At 38.2% G+C, this 25,294-nt stretch overlaps 1 protein-coding gene across 1 annotated transcript in view; it reads left to right on the top strand.

The window, feature by feature from the left end:
* CORIN (corin, serine peptidase) overlaps window positions 1-21,582 on the top strand; it is a 95,475-nt gene extending 73,893 nt beyond the window's left edge. Inside the window, exons 12-22 of the mRNA XM_053458426.1 lie at window positions 1,219-1,364; window positions 2,154-2,261; window positions 7,038-7,151; window positions 7,235-7,345; window positions 7,999-8,122; window positions 9,595-9,717; window positions 13,010-13,059; window positions 15,797-15,971; window positions 18,828-19,099; window positions 19,847-19,980; window positions 20,695-21,582. Of these exons, the coding sequence (XP_053314401.1) occupies window positions 1,219-1,364; window positions 2,154-2,261; window positions 7,038-7,151; window positions 7,235-7,345; window positions 7,999-8,122; window positions 9,595-9,717; window positions 13,010-13,059; window positions 15,797-15,971; window positions 18,828-19,099; window positions 19,847-19,980; window positions 20,695-20,877 (1,540 nt within the window). The 3' untranslated portion in view covers window positions 20,878-21,582. The remainder of the gene's footprint in view (window positions 1-1,218; window positions 1,365-2,153; window positions 2,262-7,037; window positions 7,152-7,234; window positions 7,346-7,998; window positions 8,123-9,594; window positions 9,718-13,009; window positions 13,060-15,796; window positions 15,972-18,827; window positions 19,100-19,846; window positions 19,981-20,694) is intronic.
* The last annotated feature ends 3,712 nt before the right edge of the window (window positions 21,583-25,294 follow it).

The following is a 25,294-nucleotide window of genomic DNA, read 5'->3' as shown; positions in this document are numbered from 1 at the left end:
ACAGCAAAATAGACTAACTTGGTGAGGATGGTGTCTATGAAAAGGAAAAGCTTTTGGTGTAATAGCAGTAACTTCTCGACCAGGGCCTCTGTTAGATATTTTATTATTAGCCTGTCCCATGTCCATCCCACTGTCCTATCCATTGTTCCACCAATCACTCTGAGAACAGGGACAAGACTAGGGTTAGTGCTACCAGGGTGCTGTATTTCATCCGCCCCCCCCATAACTAACACTCACTTACTCTATCATTGTACACTTACATACAAGGGGGCCACTAACCCTAGGATCACCCCTGACGCTTCAATACATACGCATGGTGTCACTTAAAAATTTCCTTGTGTTTTTAAGGGCAACTATCACTCCTGTGTTCCAATGGCACGTTGTGTTAGCTAATTCGACTTTAATGTTTTCACACATTTTTTCCCTGGGGCTCAAAAATGGGTATATAGGAAGGAAGGAAGAAAGAAACAATACCACAGCACCGTATACTACACAAATATAATTAAACAATTTATTAGAAATGCACTCACAAATAAAATTGCACGGAAATCCAGCTCAAGTGCAAAATCAGCTTTTTAGGCATTGGAGGAGACCTTGCAGAGTTTTGTCTTCCTTGTATTTTTAAGTCTGATTTATAGTATAATCCAACTTTAAAAATTTGAAAACCATTTTAAAATTATGTTAGCACAGCTAGAAATGTCCTTGTTTTTTAATGAAAAGAGCTGTGTGTGTATACATACACACTCTGTGCGAGCTGGCGTGGTGCTGCCTCTCTCACACGCACAGTAACATACCTATACAAACAATAACACTCTGAAATGAAAGCTCTTAGTGAAAGAGGTCTCAATCAATCAGGAAAGAAAGCTTGTCTGTGCCATCTTTGTCCCCAAAAAGCTTGCCTGTGCCCCCAAACAGCCTGTCTGTTGCATCTTTGTGCCCAAGTAGCTTATCAGTATCCAAACCAGCCTGCCTGTGCCATCTTTACCCTCAAACAGCCTGCCTGTGCCATCTTTGCCCCCAAACAGCCTGCCTGTTGGATGAAGAGAAAATCCTGGTGGTGTGTGTGGGGGGGTCATTTGGGGAGGGGCTAAGACCATTTGTACTGTAAGAGGCCCTAACATTTCTGATGGTGACACTGGTTGTATTTAACACTTTAGGTGCAGCCAGGATTTCTGGATAAAATATGCAAATAACCAAAAGAGTATTATTTCTTTGCAGGTCACTTTGTAAACATGCCAAAGAGCGATGTGAATCTGTGCTTGGTATTGTGGGATTACAGTGGCCAGAGGATACAGACTGTACCCAGTTCCCAGATGAAAAATTAGACAACCAAACATGCCTTATGCCTGATGAGGATGTAGAAGGTTAGAATGCCAGAGGATTCTGTTACGCATATGCTTTTTTTATTTTTGTTACACCCCCTGGCAAGAATGCAAATGTTCTGTGATTTTAAGGGGGTATAAATATAAATCCTGCAAATGACCTTAATCGCAAATTAAAGTCCTATGTTTTAATTGTTAAACAGGAATAAAATTATGTTATTAGCTCAACCAAAACTAAACCTTGCAGAGACTTGGCTAAGAATTGAAGTATGGGTTGTTTAAACTCTGTGGCAACTGAAAGAACAAGAACGCAGTATCTGAATTCAAAGGCCATAGAGCACAGATGAAGTGAAGAAAACTCATGGAGCAATAGAAGTAGTTTACTTGTGTATTGGCCACCTATTCGAATATTTAAATCCCACAAGATCAAAAGAGGAACAGAGGGTTTGTTTGTGTCATTTTAACCTCTGCTTAAGGAACAATTAAGGTCTTTTTTTACTTTTTCATTTTGTACATACATTTGTACAAAACGAACAGATGTTATCTTATTAAAAATACATTTAGAGAAGGCCAGAAAAATACTGACACAAATGATGAGGAAGGGTGAAAAGGGAAAATAATATACGAGTGAAAAGGTTAAAAGCCGAAGCTTGTTATTGAGAGTCTATATAAGATTACATGGGACCTCTTTTGAAGAACTGGAATTCAGGTGGGAATTGAGTATATGTTCCTGTGGTCAAACTAGGGTTTTGGTGTACATTGTGATAGTAAAAAAAACATTGTGTTTGAATTGATTCAAGGATATAACTTACAGTTCTGTTCCCTTGGCAGAATGCTCCCCTAGCCATTTCAAGTGCCGTTCTGGACGCTGCATCTTGGCTTCCAGAAGATGTGATGGAGAAGCAGATTGTGAAGATGATAGTGATGAGGAAAATTGTGGTAAGTTAAATTGAAATGTCATTTTTAATTTTTTTTAATAAAATGTTGCCAGTGTTTATTATGTTGACCTTGAGTTTCACTAGAAGGCCAGTGGAGTTCAGTTGTGTAGGACTTTGTGTTCATTGGGTTAATTCTCCTCAATATATTTTTACTGTAACTGTCATCTAATATCGGCTACATAATAAACTATTTAGATTTGTTTATTATCCTACAGAACCATGTATAAAACATGTCTTGTGACAATAATCAAATTCACTTTGAAAGCTTTTTTTCAATATCAAGATTAAATGCCCTTCCCAATCAATTCTTATCAACGTCTATAAATATGGAAGGGCGTTTGGCAGCTAGAACATTTCCCGTGTCACTGTGACATTACACTGACCGCGGCTGAGGACGGCCTCTGCCTTTGATGCTTGAAGGACTCATTCATATTCCATATATGCACGATCATGGTACATCTTCTTTCTAAATTGCTGGCTCAGGCAGGACGCGTATAAATTGTCCCTGACTTTATTAGGATAAAAGGATTCAGTGGGATTAGGAACTAACTTGGTTATATTTTAAATGTCTGTAAGACGAAATCCGTGCATCTGTCAATATCAGTATAAGCATGATGGCACAAAAGTAATAACCATGGAAGAAATTGTAAAATCTTAACCCTTTACTACCAGTCTGCAATTTAATATGACAATCTATAATATATATTTCTGGAAGCAGTTTCTAGTATCCCTATATACATTGTACCACTAGATATTCCATTACAGTTCATACTTCCATACAAATATATATATATATATATTTATTTTAGAGCTGCAACTAATGATTATTTTCATAATCGTTTAATTGGCCAATTATTTTTTAGATTAATCCGATAAAAAAATGTAAATTTTTCATGTATTTGAAATAATTTAATAAACAAACAGGATGTTAAAAAAAACAGTGGAATAAAAAAACTTTGAGAAAAATGCATTTCTTGTTTTTATTTCCCAATCTGCCCCCCCAGTTATGCACATTTGCCTTATATCCCCTATATGCCTTATGCCCCCCAGATATGCCACTGTGCCCTCTTATATGCCACTCTGTCCCACCCAGATATGCCTTATACCCCCAGATATGCCCCTCTGCCACCTCAGATATGCCTTATATCCTCCATATGTCATTGCCCTCTGATATGCCTTATTCCCCTTGGATATGCCACTCTGCCCGTGAATATACCTTATACCCCTTATATGCCACTGTGCCCCCCGATGTGCATTATATCCCCCAATATGCCACTCTGCCCCCCAAATATGCCTTATAACCCCCAATATGCCACTCGGCCCCCTCTGATATGCCTTATACCCATGCTCCAGACTCCTTGGTGTCTAGAAGGGGCAGCCATTGAACATCTGCGCGATGCGTGTAGACAACCTCTGCTGGTGGCAGAAGTGTCGGGTAGCAGTGGAGGTTGTCTACGCGCATTGTGCAGACGTTCATCGGCTGCCAGAAAGAGGATCCAGGTCTCCTGCAGCGCTGCGGGGGATCCTCCTCTCTGGCAGCTGGTGAATGTCTGTGCACATCGCGCAGACCACCTCCGCTGCTGCCGGTCGGTACTTCCACTGTGGCTTCCATGGTGGAGTACCGGAAGGTCATGTCACGCCTGCACTCCGTCATAGAAGCCCCAGAGGAAGTGCCGACAGCAGCAGAGGAGGATCCAGGTTCCCAGCAGCTCTGGGGGATCTGGATCTTAGTCTTGTAGTCAGACCTCTATTTGAGGTCTGATTATAAGATGACCTCAAATATAAGACGAGGGGTATTTTTCAGGGCATTTGCTCTTGAAAAAACCTTGTTTTATAATTGACCAAATACAGTAATAGGAGATTTTTTTACATTTTTTGTTTTAGATATTTATATTATATTGATTTATTTTTCCCTTACTTGGTTTGCCTGTTTTTCACAAGTATTCGTTTGTGAATAGATTGTTCTGCCTTTATGATGCCATTATTGTCTCAGGTATATATATATTCTGTGCATTGTTATGTCCTGTATACCCGTTGTATAGCGCTACAGAAATTTATGGTGCTATATAAAAAAATAAATAATAATAACCATGAAGCTATGTGTGATTTTTGTCTTTAATGTGCTCTAATCAGTGCATCTGAGAACTATGAATATGGAGGTTGTGGAAACAGACCCCCTAGTGGAGGGGTCTCCCATGGCTCCCATGTGGTGGGAGGAAAGGATGCGGCCATGGATAGTTAGTATCCAGGAGGCCGTTGAACGTGATTATTTTCATTTATGCGGAGGTGTCATTTTGAATCATTTGTGGGTTCTGACAGCTGCCCATTGTTTTAAGGATTGCGGCGATAAATATTTTTCCTGGAGACTTGTGTTTGGTGCCAACCAACTATCAGACACAGGGCTAAATGTTCAGATCTGAAGTATAATGGAAAAGATTGAACATGAGTAATATAACCCTGAAACTGAACACAACAACATCACCTTGCTCATGCTGAATAAGGCGATCTTATTTAACAAATGCACGCAGCCTGCCTGCATTCCTCCCAAACAAGCAATTCTGAGCAAAATGGATGACTGCTGCATTGCAGGCTGGGGTGTCCTCAAGGAAGGACCCACTGAACCATCACACATTGTTCAGATGCTGCAACTGCCCAGTCTGGTACGATGGAGGCATCGATAGCTGCCAGGGTGACAGTGGAGGACCTTTGATGTGCAAAGGAAGCAAAGCCAAGTTCTACACTGTGGTTGTCTTTACCAGCTGGGGCTTTGACTCTGGCCAGAAACAAAGCCCTGGAATTTACACCTCGACTCAGTATTACCTCGATTGGATCTCTGAACTCGTCTCCGAGAACACAAAGTCTAAATCCAAAACAATGGGAAAAGAGGTCTGTGAAAAAAAAAACATCTGGCAAAAGTTAGCTGAAATAATCAGCTAAGCTGGCAAGAAAATTGGTTTATTTTAGTGGCTCCAGAATTGGAAAGAACTTTTGATCAAATGGGAGCCATCAACTTGTAACAAAATATAGCATGCCAGCAATGAGTTATATGAATTAATAAATAGAAATGCATCAATAAGATGTGTACTTGTGACATGTTCTTTTGTTAAGTAGTAAAGTAGCCAGTGAATGTTGAAATCTTGTGGTCTGACTAGTCTTCTTTTGATCTACAGTAGCTAGCACTTTGTTTGCAAATTAAGGAAGTATTTTTATACTTTAATCTCTACATTGTAAACTCGTTTAAACAGGGCCCTCCTTAGCCCTTGTTTCTTTAAGTCGAATTGTTATGTGATATACTATTTGCTATGTCCTGTTTACCTATTGTGCAGAATATGATGGTGCTATATAAAACAAATAATAATAAAAATTATATATTGAACATTCTATTTCATACACTTCATTTTACAATTCCATAAGTTAAATCATAGTAAACAACTTACTACATGTATTTTGTTAGGTCACTTCATAATATCAACTTATGGGGAAGTTCGTGGTATTCATACAATACTGTTATTTTATTAAAAAAGGCGCTGGCCTAAAATTATACAAATACCATAAAACTACTTTATAAATTAATATATATAATTCAAAAAATGTATAACAGAAACACAGTGCAGTGGCCAGTTTCTTTAGGTTTTTTTGTCCTTTTTCTCCTGTCTGTGTCTATTTGGAGCCCTAGGGTTTAACCCATTTACCTGTAGGGTACTCCACCAGAACTAATTAACTTACTGTTGTTTTATTATTACTAGTATATTATCACATACCAATAAAAAATGCCATTAGGTCATACATTACTTTTACTCAAATATTGTATTATTAGTTAAAGAATCTCTAAAAAGGGAGCATATTGTCCTCCACTCAAACCTTTATTGAATACTTGCTAAAGTTTTAGGAAACAAGGAACCATTAAACATGATGGTGATATGTCTGACTTATGTTATACAGCAACAAAACAGTGAGACAATCCTGCCTAAAACATAGTAATATAAACAGGCAAGTTAACAGAGATAGAACAGGGAAGGAAGACAGAGATCTAAAAAATTGATAAGCTGCTACTACCCTAGCTCCCGACCCATGTTTCGTTGGCAACCTGCTTCAGCATATGACATATGTGTGCTATATAACTTCAGTCTGACTGTCCCTCATTGTAAATTTGGTTAGTTTGAATGTAATTGCTCTACCTACATATAGTGTCCAAAATGTGTGGTTTATATATATATATATATATGTGTGTGTGTGTGTGTGTGTAGTTATTATCGGGGAAGGAGAGGAGTTTATCAGTAGTTTTTCCATCTCATATAACGTCTGTTTTTTTGAGCAGGTTCAATTCAAGCCCATGTATCAAACTCAAAATTTGTAGCTTTTTTTAAATCTATTTTTCTCAGGCATCGTTTTACACTATTTTCCTCAGGGATGACAAATTGACAAAGCAATTGGATTACACACAAAAAGCTTTTTAGCATTATAGTGAATCATTATAAACCTGTTAGCTAACATTTATTGTTTTATATGTTGCACAGTTTAATATGCTCAGGTCTAAAGCAGACAAACCATTCTGTTAATAAATGAATACAGAGTTGTGAATATATAGTAGCCCTTGTTACAACCTCCGTTTATTGTGTCCATAAATTAATTAAGCCAATTCAGAAATTAAGATGCATTCAAGAAAAGCCTTTGTACAAATGTTCACCCATCCCATCTTTCTGTATGACTAGTGAATGTGAAATATGTTTTTTTTTATTATTATTAATTTTTCTTAGTAAACTCATTGTTTTTGTAGGATGTACTGAGAGAGGTCTTTGGGAATGCCCAGTGAACAAGATGTGCATCAAACATTCAATGATATGTGATGGATTCCCAGATTGTCCTGATGAACTGGAAGAGAAGAATTGCTGTAAGTTCCAATATATTACAATAAACCTTATAACAGCTAGTTGATATTACCCCTGTTAATGCATAATAATCTTAACATCACAGCATCCTGCACAAACGATGAGTTAGAATGTGCCAACCATGAGTGTGTATCTCGTGATCGCTGGTGTGATGGCGTGGTGGATTGCAAAGACAGCTCAGATGAATGGAACTGCGGTAAGTCAGCTAGTAATGGACAACCTCTCATAATAATATTGTTCCTAGTGTGATTTGCAATCATTATCATTTTTCTCTATATTTATACTAACACAGTGCCTCATCAGAGGTTTATGATGCTCTTTATTGCAGAGTTAGTAGATAAGGGAGTGCACATTATATTATATAATAATAATCTGATTGTAATATGGATATCTGTTATACAGCCCACCCTAGGGTAAATGTACAGGACTCCTTAAACATATTCCAAAGAGGATCTAGTAGTTTATATTATATCATTAGAGACACTTTTGTAGGACATAAAACAAAATTCATCTGAGGTTGGTTTATAGGCTTAAGCTATGATGTGACCAACACCTTACACATATTGAATTTATGTAAAACAAAAATTTGGTTTTTCTGTCACTGCCCACTCTGTACTAACATAAAAAAAACCTTTTGGTACATATTACTTTTATTTATGTGCTTTATTATTATTATTGCTACCTGTTCACCCAGGCTAATGTAGAAATAGAATGTATTCCCTTAGCTGAAGTAGACACAGATGTGTAATACATGCTCCATTTAAAATGGGGTAAGAAAACAGGGATTGGATAAATAATCAAAGTAAAATTAAACTAACAATGTTTGTCTGCCTTCTTTTTCCATTCCAGTTACTCTGTCTAAAGGTGTGAGGTCCCTCCTAACCATTCACAGGTCTGCATCTGACCATCACGTATGTGCCGATGCTTGGGATGATGAGCTTACTCACTGGGTCTGCAAGCAGATGGGTTTAGGGTAAGGTCAGTAGTTTGTAGCTATATTAAAATATTACATGTCATCAAAAATTACACCAAACTCTACAATAAATATGGCAGCAAAACTATTTCAATATATCCCACTGTAATTCAACTAGACTGCGAAAAAAATTGTAACACACCTTATTCCTTATGGCAGGGGTGTCCAACCTGCGGCCCTCCAGCTGCTGCAGGACTACATCTCCCACACTCCTCAGCCAGCCCCTTAGCTGAAAGAGCATTATGGGAGATGTAGTCCTGCAGCAGCTGGAGGGCCGCAGGTTGGACACCCCTGCCTTATGGTATCGGACATGGGAGCAAGAGATTTGGGGCATATCTGAAATAAGGATTGCCACCGGAGATGACCAGTCCATTGCTTCACGTGATACTTTGTCATAAAGGCGTTTGAAATGCTATAACACAGAATAGTAACACTTTATCTTACTGGGCATGTTGACAAGGTACCACGCCGTTATAGTAAGAGCAACAGGAAAAAAGACATTTTGCGGGACAATCCATGTCAACCAAGCATCTCCTGGCGACTGCAGAGAGTGATAATCGTTTAATAAGCCTCGTGGGGATTATACAAAATATAGCGTGTAGTATGCAGAGTGAGATCTGGGCACTCAAAAGTACTAAACTCTGCCAGTTGTACTAAAAGTGTTTTTTATGTGGCAGCCATCCCTGCAGCATATGCCAAGATTATATTCTTTTTACAGATGTGGTGTCAACTAACTTCAGCTATCCTTAGCTAACACGGCGTAATGTTTTCTGTATTTCTTCACAGTGCTAAACCATGTTTCATTGAAAAAGAAAAAAAAGGCCAAATGGCATACAATTCTTCAGGGTACTAAAATCTCCAGATGCTTTGTTCAGTTATTAACACATACTTCCTAGCATTTTAGATGGCCACAGAGGGACACTTTTAATATCCATTTTATAAGTTTGTAATTCATATACCTAGACGTATTTAAAAAAAATATGGAAACATTTTCTAAAGATTTGACACACACAGGATGAGAATTATTATTGCTAAGTTGGATGATATCTCATACAATGCAAATGTTCTGAGCTCCTAGAGGCTCGTCAAAAGAGAGACAAAAAGATTTGGTTCCGAAAGAGGGAAAGTCAACATTTTCAGGTTTTGCATACTTTTATTAAATAGATTATTTATGAGCATGTTTAGTTTTGTACCTTGAGCTCTGGCAGGGGTTGTATCACATAGATCATAATAATGTGTAATATTGTGAATAGAAAATACAGAATGTACACAAAGACACTACCGACTTTCCCAACTTTACATCAGAATCACTTTTTATACACAGCACCATGCTGCCCTATTACACCATAAAAACGAATAATTTATTTTAGTTTTTCCTTCTAAACCTTCTAAACTAAAAATACCTTTCATGTCATGTTAACTTACTAACAATTACTAGCAAGAGTATTTTAAGTGCTCCTTTTCCATTTTAGCGGCCCATCAGTGGCAGAATTTGCCCAAGAAGCTGATCATTTGGAACATAATAAAATGCTGCATCTAATTAAAGACTGGAAAAAGAAAAATGGATCTACATTTCACGAGCTGCTCATGAAAGGGTAAGAAAGACATGGCAGGCGATTAAAAAACTTTTAGCAACCTTAGTTATTCACTCGGTTGGTAAACCCTGTTCTTCTCCCCCATTGTTACTTTTCCCCAGCAATATCCCATTTTTTTCATTTGACCACATATAATATTACTTGAAAATAATAGAAATGTTGCTCTTTCTTGACTTAAAATTCCCATATACATAAAATAATTGCAAATCAGTATAACATTTAAACTCTATATTGTAGCTTTTCTAAATACCTAAGTACCGTATTTCCCCGATTATATGACGAAGTTTTTTCCAGAGCAAATGCTCTGAAAAATACCCCTCATCTTATAATCGGGGTCGTCTTATAATCAGACCTCAAATAGGTCTCACTATGAGACTAAGATCCAGATCCCCTGCAGCGCTGCAGGGGACCTGGATCCTCCTGTGGTATATAGGGGTATAAGGCATTTCTGGAGGCAGAGTGGCACATGGGGGGGTCAAAATGCATATCATGGGGCACAGTGGCATTTAGAGGGTTAAAATGCATATCATGGGGCACAGTGGCATATAGGGGGTATAAGGCATTTCTGGGGCAGAGTGGAAAGCCTGAGGCAGATGTGCATAACTGGGGGGGCAGGTTGGAAAAAAAAAGGCAATAAAAACAAAATATTTTGCTCAATCATAGCTTTTATAAAAAAAAATAGTTCACATAGTTTAATGAATTAACATTTACTGGTAAAACTTTTTTCCTATAGGGTCGTCTTATATTCAGGCTTTTTCTTTTTTTCCTAAATTAATATTCTTATAATCAGGGTTGTCTTATAATCGAGCAAATACGGTATATGCAGTTTTGACTGCATACACATCTTTCACTTACGATAGTAAAGTGAAACAATTACTCGTCAACGCTTTTCCACACCCTGTGTATTATTGTCTAAACTGTTCCATTCTTAGTTTTATTAAACCCTCAGCTGTTGCAGATTCCAGCAGTTAATATGCTTCACTGAAGCACTATACTAAACAAAATACTGTATACTTTCTTAATAAGAAGCATATTGCTCCACTGCACCCTACAGATTGTTGACGTATGATCTTTCAACATTGTGGTACATTGACAGCACGCTTCCTTTCTGGCGTTTAAAAGACAGCTCACAATGTGTCAGGCCACATACAGTGCTTTCTAATATTTCAGGCTGGAATGGTATCATGTTGTATTAATCAAATGAATATATGTTTAGAACATGCGATTTCTTGGTAGTACTTTTATGCTAAAATCAGATTCCACTGTATTTATTTTTCTTCTATTATCCGATAAACTGCACAGGGTGGCAGTCTGCTTGATTTTATCTGAACGGTGTGACCCACTAAATAATACAATTTAGTCTTCCTTAGTGAAGCTTTGCCGTTATGAAAGTGGAACTCCACTATTTTTTATTACTAGTATCAGATCAACCCCTTAGCGACCAATGACATTTAAAAAATATGGAAAAAATAAACATAACTAAAAAAACTGTGGTAACATTTAAAAATAATTATGCAGTGATGTGGCAGAATCACTCGCTGTGGCGGTGGTGACCGCTCTCTGGAGCGGTCATGACGCGTCCTGGGGTGGGTGTTTGGTGTCGCTGAATGCCTCGCTATCGAGGCATTTCAGCGACACCTTTTAAGTTTAGAAGGCGATCGTGGTGGTTTAGGTATAGATCAGATAAGCAACACATGTAAACACGTGCGTGTATAGCAGATATACTCCAACATAATAACACACAAACCCAGCTTTATAGGTAAAGATCAACTGGGGGTCACATGTAAACTCAGCATGAAAGGTATAGATCAAATAAACAACACATGGAAACAGCACTGCACGTATAGATCAACTAAATAAGATATACAAACCCTGTATTTGCAGGTATACATAAATAATGTATGGAAACATAGCATAGCAGATATAGATAACACACAAATTATAACACACAAATCTGGCTTTGCAGCTATAGGTCAACTGGAAATCACATATAAACTCGGCTTTAAAGGTATAGATTAAAAAACAAAAAAAATAAATTACAGACATAGATTAGAGGTTGCACAACACAAAAGCCAGCCCTGGTGTCCACATAGAACATGACCAGCACCCAGACTAAACACACAAATTACAGCCCAGCCTGAGCCATCTTTGTCCCCAAACAGCCCAGCATGAGCCATTTCACACAAATCATTTACACATATTCATTAATGCATTCTTACAATTCATCCATGCATTAATTAATCCACATAATTCATCCACACTTTAATTTATACTTTCACTCATTCACACAATTCATCCACGTACTGATTCATTCATTATCTCACTCATTCACACAATTCATAAGACATTAATTTATTAGCTCACTCATTCATTCAATTCATCCACACATTACTTCATTTATTCTCTCACGCATTCACACAATTCATCCACACGCCAATGCATTCATTCTCTCACTCATTCACACAATTCATCCACACATTAATTCATTAATTATCTCACCCATTCACACAATTCATCCACGCTTCATTCATTATCTTACTCTTCTTTATTTATTTCAAGATTTTTACTAGTCCCCTTCTCACTATCTACCCCCTCTCCTCCCCTACTTACTATCTTCCTCCTCCCCCCTTCTCACTATCTACCCCCCCCTTTGCTGTTCACTTACCCTGGTGAAGTCCTGTGGTGGGAGCGCGAGGCTTCAGTAGTGCTGCCCTGCCGCGGCACGCACAGCTTCACCCGCGAGCATCAGGATATGACGTCTTATTCTGGCGCTCATCATGAAGTGCTGCACTACGACCAAGGCCTCACGCTCCCACCACCGACGTCAGGGCAGTGGTAGGGAGCAGAGGAGACAAAGGGGGCCTCTCCCTGCTGTCGTGGTACTGTGCATCCCGTGCACCCGCCTTGGCGCGGCCCTGGCCTTGGTGATGGGACGGCCGCATGGCGCCCCTGCTGCCATGACACCCTGTGCGGCCGCACAGCTCGCATACCCCAAAGGCGGCCCCTGTTTCCACTTGACAATAGTAGCACTTACAGTTGACCAGGGCAGATCTAGCAGGGCAGAAATATCACAAACAGACTGGCAAAGGTAGCATCCTATGACAGTGCCACATTAAAAAAAGTCACTGAACTACTTAGTACCCATTCTACGGTCAATGTTTGACTATGGAGATGGCTGCCTATGTGCTTGATTTTATACACCTGTTAGCACACTTAGGCGTGGCTGAAACACCTAAACTCAATAATTAGGAGATATGTCAACATACTTTTTTTATTGTATTTTGTTTTCTAGGCAGACTTGTGAAAGCAGAGCTAAAGTATCTCTGACATGTACCAGAGAAGGTAAGATCAAATTGCCGCCCTCATTTATGCACTATGGATAAATAAGGTGAACAGATCAGCCATTTTTCCAGAGTACACATTCATCTTACTCACTGCCGTGTGGAGGATCTATAAACTCAAGGAAACCATTACAGGTGTGCTGTCGTATCTGGCACCAAGTCTTTAGCAGCAGATCCTTTAAGTCCTGTAAGTTGTGAGGTTGGACCTCCATACACAACAAACTACAATGCACTCTGTTTCTATCAGAACCTGTATTAGCTTTTTTAACAATTTGAGCTACAGTAACTCGTCAGCCTTCACCCCCCCCAGGGGCATCAGTGAGCCTTGTCTGCCCATGGCCCTGTCACCGGTCCTTCCTTGGACCACTTTTTATAGGTATTGACCACTGCAGACCGGGAACACACACAAGCTGCAGTTTTTTCAGATGCTCTGACCCAGTTGTCTAACCATCCCAATTTGGCCCTTATCAAACTCACTCTGATCCTTACCATTGCCCATTTTTTCCTGCTTCTAACACATCAACTTTGAGGACTAAATGTTCACTTGCTGCCTAATATATCCCACCCACTGACAGGTACCATGATAACAATTATCAATGTTATTCACTTCACCTGTCAGAGAATATAATGTTATTGGTGTACATCCCATATATATTTATATACTGAAAATGCAACATGGATTTTGGACCCTCAAAAAATGGCCGATATGGTCACCATAACGGAATGGTATATGTGACAAATATAACTGACCCGACTTTCCATTAAAATAAGTTAAGTCATGTGACACGATATGATATGACGTGATGATTGGCTAAAACCATTACACTTATTATATTAGGCAGTATTTTCCTAGTTTTCTATAACAAAAGTAAACGGTGTCAGAAGAAATAATTTTTAATTCTCTTAATTCAATGTTATCAAATATTTTTTATAAATGCACTACACACGACCTATGTAAGTGGGAACAGATTTTATGTGTTCTCTTCTCACTAGATTAATGATACTCAGAATTATCAAAGACAGATTTTTCTCCTAACAAACTCAGAGGTCAGTTGCCGTTTCACGAAGCATAGAGCCGGATGAAAAAAGAATTCAAAGAGCAAAAATGTAACTCAAATCAAAATTCAGAGCAGTCCATTCACATTTAAGTGGCTTAAAATACAGCAATTTTTCATCCACAGTCAGGTTTGGTGTTGTGGAAAAGCAACAGTAGATTGAAAAACCTTTTTAATAAATGAATTAGTCTGACAGGACGTACATTAATCAAAACGAAAGACCTAGACACAAAACACTGATAATAATAATAGAAAAAACGTTCACCCTTTGTGCTTAGGAAGTCATATTAGAGGACCGTCAAGGTTTTCTACATGTCTGCACTAGACAGTAGGCAAGATGGCTACTGTTAAAGAATAAGATAAAGAAAAAAAATTACATAAAAAATCAGTTTCCAGCTACAATAGCGATTTACAACATTACCAATGCCTATGCTGTATTTCCGATCCATTTCATTTTATTTTAATGGACAAAGCCAGCTTTTCTTTCAAAAACAAAGACATTTGTAAGTGACCCCAAACTTTTGAAAGAACATGCATATTGGTTATTCCCACATTTTTTGTGCATCTTGATTTAAAGTTCCTGTATCATTGGATGATCGATGAATCCATTTCTCTCAAATTACTTTAAAATAGGGAGTCCACTTTCTATATGCAACAGTTAAACATGTGACGGGACGCCCTGTATCCTGACTTGGTACGCCCGACAAACTACGCTTCCTCCTCCGGCGCCAGACAGAACCAGTAGAGAGTAGGGGGATGCACCGGAGCTGCGTTGGCCCTGTGGTTAGCCGAAGCTTAACTACACAATGTGGTTATTGTCCTAAAAAGTACAGTAAAGTATCATAGCAGCCCACCCCAAGCATCAGCCAGCACTGACAGACAGCATGTTGAGGTGAAAACAGCACTCATTGAAGTTTATTTATACACCAAAAATTATAGGATTAGGGATTTAATCCCATCAACTACCAGACAACCCAGCCCCTCCATACAGTTCTATGGCCAGCAATGCCCACCTGACAAAGAGTCACTATTTCGGGGTGATCCCGAGGGATTGGCATCAATCCCAAGCGTAAGGAGCCTTTCTGGCCATGTACAGCCCCCATAGCCGGCTAGTTCAAGGGAGTCTGGTTAGGGCCCCCAATGAGCACAGGGTGACTTAGACCACAGAGGGGGCAGGGCAGGCAGACAAGGAGTCTCCCCAAAAATCCATAAGTATCCCCCTCCCAAACTTAAATCTACCCCCATGTGTCCTCAGCCTCAGGGGGTTACCGTGACCTATAATACCTATTATTAGTGTCTTGCACCAACAATGCATACTTGCACTAAGTTGTCCACTTGCTAAAGAGAGATTCGTCATTAACAAAGCAGGGATTTTTATTATTGATACGTTGTGTGACAATTACGGTTACAATTACTTACCCAAATCTTTTTAGAACTGAACACTTATAATTCTACCTGTGCAAATACTTCTTATCAAGTCACTGAATCCTAATAATGAAATCATTTGGAGTGGGCTGTTTATGTGATCGTGTTTCTTGCAGTTGCCTTAGAATTTGCAGTTGCTTCCTGGCCTTGAGGAGGAGATCAGCCATTTATGTAGTTGTAGGTTTAGTATGTTCATCTTTAAAAGAATAAAGCGTAACCTTGAAAATGATGTTTTCAATTTGTTATGGTCTCTGTCAGATTGTGGACATCGTCCAGCCGCCCGAATGAGCAAGAGAATTCTTGGTGGCAGGACGAGCCGACCAGGACGTTGGCCTTGGCAGTGTTCTCTCCAGAGTGATCCCAGTGGACACATCTGCGGCTGTGTTCTCATTGGGAAAAAATGGGTGTTAACGGTAGCTCACTGCTTCGAAGGGTGAGTAACCCCGTTCATTAACTAAGTTACTAATGTAAAGCATGCATTTACACGAAAAATAATCCTATTGTCTATGAAGATCTACAATAGAGAAAAAATATATCATAACAAAGCAAGTATTAAAAAAAGTTTACTGAATATGTGTCCTCAGCATACATCCTAACATTTCAAAAAGAGTTACTTTAACTGAGGCAATGTGATTAGATCTGTGGGAAGGGGACAGGACCTTACCAAGATTTTCTTTATGTGACTGTGAACTTTAAATAACTGCTTATTTAATTGAGAAAGACATTGAGAAGAAAAGAGTGTGTGTAAGTGTATAGTATTAGAGTAAGTGTGTGTTAGTGTATGTGTTGGAGAGAGTGAGTGTATGTTTCCTTATGGTGGTAGTCAGGGCTGGCCCAAGACTTAATGCCGCCTGGGGCGAAGTTTAAAATGCCGCCCCCCCCGACGACGCCGGGGGGGGCGTCGGCATTTTAAACTTCGCCGACGCCATTATCTACCTTAACCCCCCCCCCGGTACTTACCTTTAAACAGTCCTGCGGCGAGTCTACTTGCTCTGCCACGGTGCCGGCTTGTAATGCTGAGCGCCGTAAATTGACGTCACTTCCGGCGCTCAGCATTACAAGCCGGCAGAGGAGAGAGAGAGAGGGGCGCCGAGCGGGTAAGCGAAAACCACTCGGCGCCCCTCTCTCTCCTCCGCTTAAAAAAAAGCGCTTGGGGTGGCAAAGTGCCGCCCCTTAAAAAGTGCCGCCTGGGGCAATTGCCCCAGTCGGCTCCATTGTATGGCCGGCCCCGGTGGTAGTGTGTGTGTATGGGTTAATGGATGATGTTAGCATGTGCATGAGAATGTATGGTTTCAGAGTTAGTATGTGTTACTGTATGGCCTCAGAGTGTGCATGTGTTAGTGTATGTGTGTATAGGATGCTAGCATTTGTGAATGTTAATGCCAGCCCCACACCCCTGTGTCAATAATCCTAGGCTCACTCCTGACACTCTTAACAATGTACGTTAACATAGACACACACTTCCTAAATACAGTGGCCTATACATATAAGTGCTGCTATATGCTGTAGCGTGTACTGTAACTTTGTAGAGTAAACATATGTAAAGAGAATTAAACAATTAAGAAAAAGATAACACAACACTTACTTATATTAAAGATGATGGTTACTGAATCTGTCCTTTATGTTGGGGTTGAAAATAGTGCCTTTACTTACCTGTCAATGCTGCCTTATTCCTGGTTTTCTGCAGAAGCCAGTCTCCAACCACACAGGAACCAACTGTATCCATAATGCATGTTAGATACTCGCTTTAGGTTTGCATTTTTCTTTCAAAGTTTAGCTTCACTGTAAGGGACAGTAACCTTTCTAATAAACAGTCTATGGAACTATTATACACAGCCTAATTGTCCACAAAATAGTGTACATTGGCAAGCGTATTATAAATAAGGGTGTGTTATGTCTAAGCTGTTGGTTGCTTCATACAATCTAAACAAGGAAGGTTCTCTGGTATGGACAATGCTGACAACTATTGCTGGTAAGTATTGATAAACATATTGTAGATGCAACTTATTTGTATTTCAGTATCAAAACTCATAGAACAGGATATCAGGGACATTGAGTGATCTTCTGGTCCCCCAACTGGAATTGAAACACTTCTGCTAATTAGAGGAATGTCAGCGAAGTGATTGCAAAATACACAATTTCATGTGCATTTTATCTAGAATATGCTTCTCTTTTATGTTCATGATTGTGACCTTGCTATGGCGTTTGAAAAATTTTGCTTTGGAGATTCATTCTTCAAAATTGTATTATCAAAACGGAATATACCTTGAAATCATTTAAGATTTCTGATTCCTATTATAACATGCCTTTAGCTTTTTTTTTTATAATCTATAACATGTGCTTTTCTGAATTCCGTGACTTATACATATAAGTGGCAAGAGTGAACTATGTAGAGCTCTGGAAAATGGATGGTTACAAAACCATTATTCTTGCAGGGCAATCGTTTGTGTTACTAAGGTGCCCTTAACTAAGGGGTTCCAAATAGGTTGTCTGAGAATTATGGTAGTCAGTGTTCAACAACTGTTGTTTCTTTACACACCGCATTAAGGCCTAACAAATGAGTGTGTTGGGAGTTCACAGGAGAGTTAAATATTTCAACTCAAACAATCAGCTACACTATGTACTATAAAGGGACAATACTAATGAGCTTCTTTTACAACAATGGCTCAGCTGGCCCTACTTAATCTAGGATTGTTCTCGGAAGATTTGTTGGTCAGCTTGCAGGAGATGCTAACCGGGGGCTGACCCCTAATAACATATGGTAAAAGTATATGGGGAGAAAAAAAAAGATTCTACCAAATTCCAACGTATGTATTTAGGATGAATTACCTTATATGAAAAAAAGCATCTAAAACATCAGAAATTCAAAGCCCTGTACACTATTATATAAAACGTTCACACAGTATATTTGCAAAAAAAGAAGAAACAAAAAAAATAAAAAGAAAATGGGGCATACTGTAGGAACCTGCATGCGCCCTTACATTTAGTTATCCCAAATCTGTGGTGTTATATGACATACAGTGACGTCTGTGAGCTGAAATTCAATTCCCTTGCAAAATAGTGAATAATATACCCATAAAAAGCACTTTATATCACTTTGTATATTTCATTTCATTTGTTAAACTCTTGGGCAATGTAATATTCACAATTTGGACTAGGGGTGGACAAATATGTCACGCAACCACCAAATTTGCAGTAAAAGCAAAAAAACATATTTGTGATTGCTAAAGATTCCTTTTTTATTTGTACTTGAACTTTAAAACATATGTTATATGTATTCTGTTCCTAGAAGAGAAAATGCTGCCGTATGGAAGGTTGTATTTGGTATAAACAACTTGGATCACCCATCTGATTTCATGCAGACTCGCCTTGTGAAGACTATTATTCTCCATCCACGGTATAACAGAGCAGTGGTGGACTACGACATTAGTATTGTGGAACTGGATGAGGACATTGTGGAGACTAGCTATGTGAGGCCAGTTTGCCTCCCAACTAAGGGCCAGTTGGTCGAACCAGATACGTATTGTTACATCACTGGATGGGGACATATGGGCAACAAAAGTAAGTAAGATCCTCTGATATTTTTCACATGACAATTAAGTGGCTAAAAGAGCAATTATCCTTAAAAATCAAATGCAAAGATACTCAGAATTGTACATTTGGAGTATTTTACCAATATATATATTGGGTGGCTACAATTTTTGTGGTACCATGAGAGGCAGTGGAGGTTATAAAAAAAGTAGCACAGCCGAACAACAAAAGTTGCCCTGAGAAAAAGCAGTTTTATACCTGTTGCTCCTAAAAAAGAAGCCTTACAGACTATTTAGAATAAAGGACCAAATATCTGACGGATAACTGTATGTGTCCAACTACCAATATTTATCTTCAAATATTCTCAACCTAGAGATTCCACTGTATTTATAGAATAATCTTACAAATTTGAATTTTTTGCTGTTTCCCATGCTTATTACTGTCGAATAAGGTTTTCTTGATATTTGTTTGTAATGAGATGACTAGCCTTAACTACTAATGAAGAAGGGCAAAAAGCAAAACTTCTTGCAGGAGACCCTCGCAAGAGAGCCGGTCACTTAACACCATTATTGGTCAGGCTTACAGGATGATAAATGTTTCTCTACCCAATTAAAAATAAGAACTGCTTAGTGGCTAATCCTCATTGTGTTATATGGTAGAATGTTAAAGTAAATGTAAATGTTTAAATTTTGTTTACATAGCTATAACATTTATGCATCGTATAAATAATTACTATGAAATTCAAAGAGTTTTCATGTAAAAAATATCTTTTTTTAGTGCCATTTAAGTTGCAAGAGGGAGAAGTTCGGATTATTTCCTTGGAACGCTGTCAGTCTTATTTTGACTTGAAAACCATAACATCCAGGATGCTGTGTGCTGGGTATGAGTCCGGGACAATAGATTCCTGCATGGTAAGGCTTCCCCATTGATCACTATCCTTGTCAAGTCGTATATGGTCACTAATGGTAACTTATGGCCATCTTAAGCAGCTGAATTTAAGAAGAATGTAGTATATGTTAAATGTTAAAGCATGAATTTGTTTTTAATGACAGCTGATTAACACTAATCAGTTGGCCACCCTGACATGCCCTAGTTCCGAGTAATACTAATAAAGTGAGTTTCAATCATTTCATTGCGTCAGGTTCCATTTGTCCTGCTTTCTAGTTAAAGTCGGGAATAAATCTGTCCTTTTCCTCTAGTTAACAGAACAAAAAAAATATATATTTTCATTTTTTAATATATGAAGGAGCCATATTCACCTGGACTGCAAGCCTGTACCTTGCATGCAGCATTTTAGTAAATGCAAATTTGAGCATGCATTCTTTATTAATTTACGTTAGAAAAGTAGATTTTAGTTTTGTTAAAAACCTCTGACTGCCTCAAATGAAACCAAAAAATTTTACTAGAATGATGCCCTAGTACTACTGCGCATGTTCAAAGCGTACATCAATATGCATTTAACAAAGAAAATAGGGCTGGAGCGTTCTTTTTAAGATTTTCTGCATCCCGTAAGTATTAATCTGCAATATTATCATCTTCTTCTGTGCTAATAAAATGAATCCACACATTGCATTACAATACATACAGTGCATTGTTATCACTCGTGCTTATTATTTTTTTCACAGGGAGATAGTGGCGGTCCCCTTGTCTGTGAACAAGAAGGAGGACAGTGGACGTTATATGGACTGACTTCTTGGGGATCTGTATGTTTTTCCAAAGTTATGGGACCTGGAGTTTATAGCAATGTTTCCCACTTTATTGACTGGATTGAAAGACAGATATACATTCACAGCTTCTTAATCAACTAAAGACGTATATATATATGAATAAAATACACATATTTAAAGGCAAACAGCAAAAATTGCCTTAACCACCAAGGAGGTTTTAATGAGTGGAAATCCTTGCCCTGGGTATTAATGAAAATGATATCTATATATTTTTGTTCTAAACGTTAGGTGTTTTAGTCTAAAGCTTTTTGACTTTTTGTACATATCTGTTCACGGTTATGTTTTGCTGTGTAATCATTTCTTAATGAACACAGACTTTCAAAAAAATGTAACATTTGTTGTTTGTTTTATATGCGGGCATTGAGTGGGTGATACCGGGCTTGGGTTTGCCAGGAGTCATTTACAGGGACTGACAATTGTAAATTACCACACATGGGACAGGTTACATTTGTAGCATAATACACTAAATTCTGATTTCAGCTACCGAGACAGGTAGGTAAAGCTCACGTTAGCTTTGAGATGTCTTAAATACCAATAGAGATGCCAGTTCATTAACTTTACTGGATATTAAGCTTACGGACTACAATGGTCCCTGTAATGTTTCCATAGACTTCAAAACATCACAGTCTGACCGCCTAGTTTATTCACCCATGTTTGATTGCTCAGGTTTAGAGGGGTTACACATGCATTTACTATAATGAACATGTAATTTGGTAACAACAGACCCCACAATGCAGTCTACAGATCAACTGTTACTACTACATGATGATTGTTTCTTTAATAAAAAAATGTATTTGTTGCTTCTAATCTGCATTTAAGAACTACCTGCACCATTTCTAGAAAGTATATCCAATCAGACCTAGTCTTTCCAAAGATTTGACATTAGGAAAAAATAAATAATGTCTTGTTTTTTTCAATTATGAAAGGTCGTTATTGTGGTAATGCTAGAGTATACAACCAAAAGTTTGTAGACACCGCTCCTAATGATGGAGTTTAGGTGTCACCTCTATAGACTAAAGAGAGTGACTTTAAATTTGGTACACTCATTTACTAAGTCAGTCCAGCTAGATCTGCCCCGGTTAGCTGTAAGTGCTATTATTGGGACGTGGATGCATCTAGGAGTAACAACAGCTCAGAGACAAAGTGGTAGATCACACACTCAGGGCGCATTGAACATAAAAATCGGCAATCTGTAGCATCAATTGCAGCGTTCCAAACGGCATCTGGAAGCAACACAAGCACTGTTTCGGGTGCTTCCTCAAATGGGTTTTTAAGGCCTAAGCAGCTGCACACAAGCTGAAGACCACTATGTACAATGTCAAGTGTTGGCTGGAACAGTGTTTAAAGCACACCGCCACTGGACTCTGCAGCTGTGGAAACGTGTTTTCTGGAAAGATGAACGGTTACGCCAATGGCTTTGGAATGGGATGTCCAACAAGCTCTTATAGGTGTGATGGTCATCAGTCTACATATATTTGGTCATGTAGTGTATCATCTTTAGGACACTACCCATAAGAAATGTTCATTAGCTACTTAACGTTAGGATTCAATTAATTTATATTCATTTAATTACTTCAACTGGGAGGTTAAAACCCCATGATGCATCTCCAACTGACAATTTACTGGGTGACCTCTAAAGATTGGTAAATGATCCCAATAGCCACTAAAATGACAAACACGACAGATAAATGTAAGATTAGATTGTAAAATTATTCAAAAATGGTGATAGATTTCTAGAGGTACTACAGATGTGTAGGCTAGGATATGAAATAAGGGGTACAAAAAGAGCTGCCTTTTGCAATACTTTCCATCTTGTGCTGTAAAATGAAGTAGGCATGATCATAGTGTCCTGCAAGGTTTAATCACAAGATGTCCCAGACACACCAATTACTTTGTCAACCTCTGTCGCTACCAACAGCAAGTTCTTTTAAACGTCCGAGAGGTATTTGATTTTCATGCGCTTAAAATTGTGTGTCTGTTTTCTGCATTACAAGGTAGAATCTACTTCTAGTCAGACAAAGCACTGCTTGCGCTAGAGTAAATCTGGCCCAGGGAAAATATTAACGGGGCATGCTTACAATTACAGTATAGGGCTTAAGTATGCAATAAGAATAGGTGAATGTGTCAATATATACATCTGAAATAGTAATTTCCTCAGTAAAATAACCCAAACTAAATTATTTGGAATTCTTGACCAAAATAAAATTGGTATCTTTCTAGAGCACAATAGCCTTCCTCCATTTCATGAACATGTGAGAATTGTCTTGTGATCCATAAAAGACAATAAGGAAGTGCGCAGAATATTTTTTTTGTTTATTTTGCAAATAATGAAATCCATGAATGCATTCTCAATGTGGTAGAAACTAAAAATTAAAATGTGAATTCCTGTGTCCCAGACAGCCTCCTGAAGAAAGAATGCATACTAAAAGTACTCTGTAAATAAATGAATATGCATTTTTAAAGCTGCCAAAAAACAGGGGTGCAAATCCATGGTCCAAGATTTGCACCCCTTTTTGCTGCTTAATCTGTGGCAGGAAAGAGGTCCCATTAAAACTAGTCACAAAACACAAGGTTATAGCAAACTATTTTATTTTATATATACAAATCACAAGTAGGCAAAGGGTGTACACATCCAAAACATAAGGCATAAAAATGTTTCTAGAATAATAAAACCGGAAAATGGTTCAGAAACATTTAAGGTGCATAGAGGTTAGGTTATAGTTTTTGGCTCACATATGCCCTTCGCTAAGTAAAAATACTATTTCCTTACAGCCCTGCACATTACCAGAAACAAGATTATACCGGTAATTCATTGTATTTGATCTCAAGTACAAAAAGCATAGAAGAAAAAAAAAATTTAATTTAATAAAAAAAAAAACGAGCACAATATCAGCATAAAATGCTTGTAGAGCCTGAATGCATAGATTTAAATGTACGGATCTATGAATAAAAGTGTGAGGCATAGGTTAAAGAACAAATGACATGTAACGATCGCACTGCACAGATGATTAATAGAGCAAGGTGGTACCATAAACATTAATAAACTTTAAATAAAATAATACTGGAAAGGGCTTCTTTATATATGTATAGGATACTTGGCATGCAATACTCTATGTAGGTTTGTGAACAAGAATTATGATCCTAATAGGTTGTAGGCTTAAAAATGTAGGCCTTTAATTGGTAATGATTAAATTTTTAGTGCAAAGGACCACAAATAGTGGTGAACATTAAACTCCCATGAAGTGAATTTACACACATTTTATATATCTATAATATGCCCACTCCATAAGGAAAATGGCTGAATAACATTTTGTAGTTTAGGGTGGGGGCTATAACCTATACCTATTAGTAGAACATGTAGGGGGGGGTTAACTCTGGTGCACAGTTTTAAAGGTCTTATCACCATAGCAACCAATGGGGTACTCTTGCTGTCATTTGTCTCAAAGGTCTACACATTGAAAGTGTTGCGCTAGAATTGCGGTAATAACCCCTGTGGTGTCTATTCCAATATCCATATCTCAGGCTTTGGAAACGTATCAATATTGTATGTCAGATCACGACAAGGAATTCCCAGTGAAGACAGGACGAGGATGATCCCCTATGATAGCTGGCAGTACACCGACTCTTCACAGATCCTGAGCCTTGATACTACAAATGTGTGATTCCTATTCCAATGTATAATGCAATCCCCAAGACAAGCATGTTACACAACTAAAAAATATTTGTTTTATTTAGAACTGAAAACCCCCCAATAAAAAACAGGTGTAAACCTAGAATACCCAATAACATTCTACATTTATTTAAAGGGTATCAAAAATAAAATTTTAAGCATTTTCTTTCTACCCCTGCTCTGCAGAAAATATAACCCTCGCTTACGGTATAATGCCAAATACTGTCATAACTAGCGCCAAGTATTCCAAATTCATCCGAGAACGTTATATATGGTCGTCCTAACTTTTGTTCTGGGAACCACAGGAAGAGATTTTAAAACCAAACAACTTCATTATTCTGTCAAAGGAAATACTACATTGCTCAGGCATTTTATACATTTACAGTAATGAAAATTATATAAAAAAAATACAAGATTTTTCTAGCTCAGAAAATGAAAGTGTTACTTAGGTATTTAACTGTCTTAGGTTTACTACAATTAGACCAGGTTGGAATTGTCATTATAAAAGGACCTTGTCTGACAAAGATATATTATATCAGGCAGTGGGAATAAAACAAGGCTTACACAAACAGAAAGAACATCTAAACAGCGTTTTTCATTCCCTTACAAATTCTAATGCCACATACTGATTTTACATAAAGCCTGACTAATTTAGCATGAACACGCTATTATGTGTGGGTATGTCCCCTGACAATACTTTCATTAAAATGAACACCGACAAATGGAGAGAATGAGAAGAGTCAGTTGCTTGTAAAAGATTTCTTTGGCACTAGAACATTTTGGCCCAATGTCTATTCTGTCGGATAATGGCACAGTACATGGGTTTCT

The sequence above is a fragment of the Spea bombifrons genome, chromosome 1, assembly GCF_027358695.1.
Source record: "Spea bombifrons isolate aSpeBom1 chromosome 1, aSpeBom1.2.pri, whole genome shotgun sequence".
Lineage (NCBI taxonomy): Eukaryota > Metazoa > Chordata > Amphibia > Anura > Pelobatidae > Spea > Spea bombifrons.
Note: the sequence above shows the minus strand (reverse complement) of the source record. Positions and strands in the feature narration are given on the sequence as shown.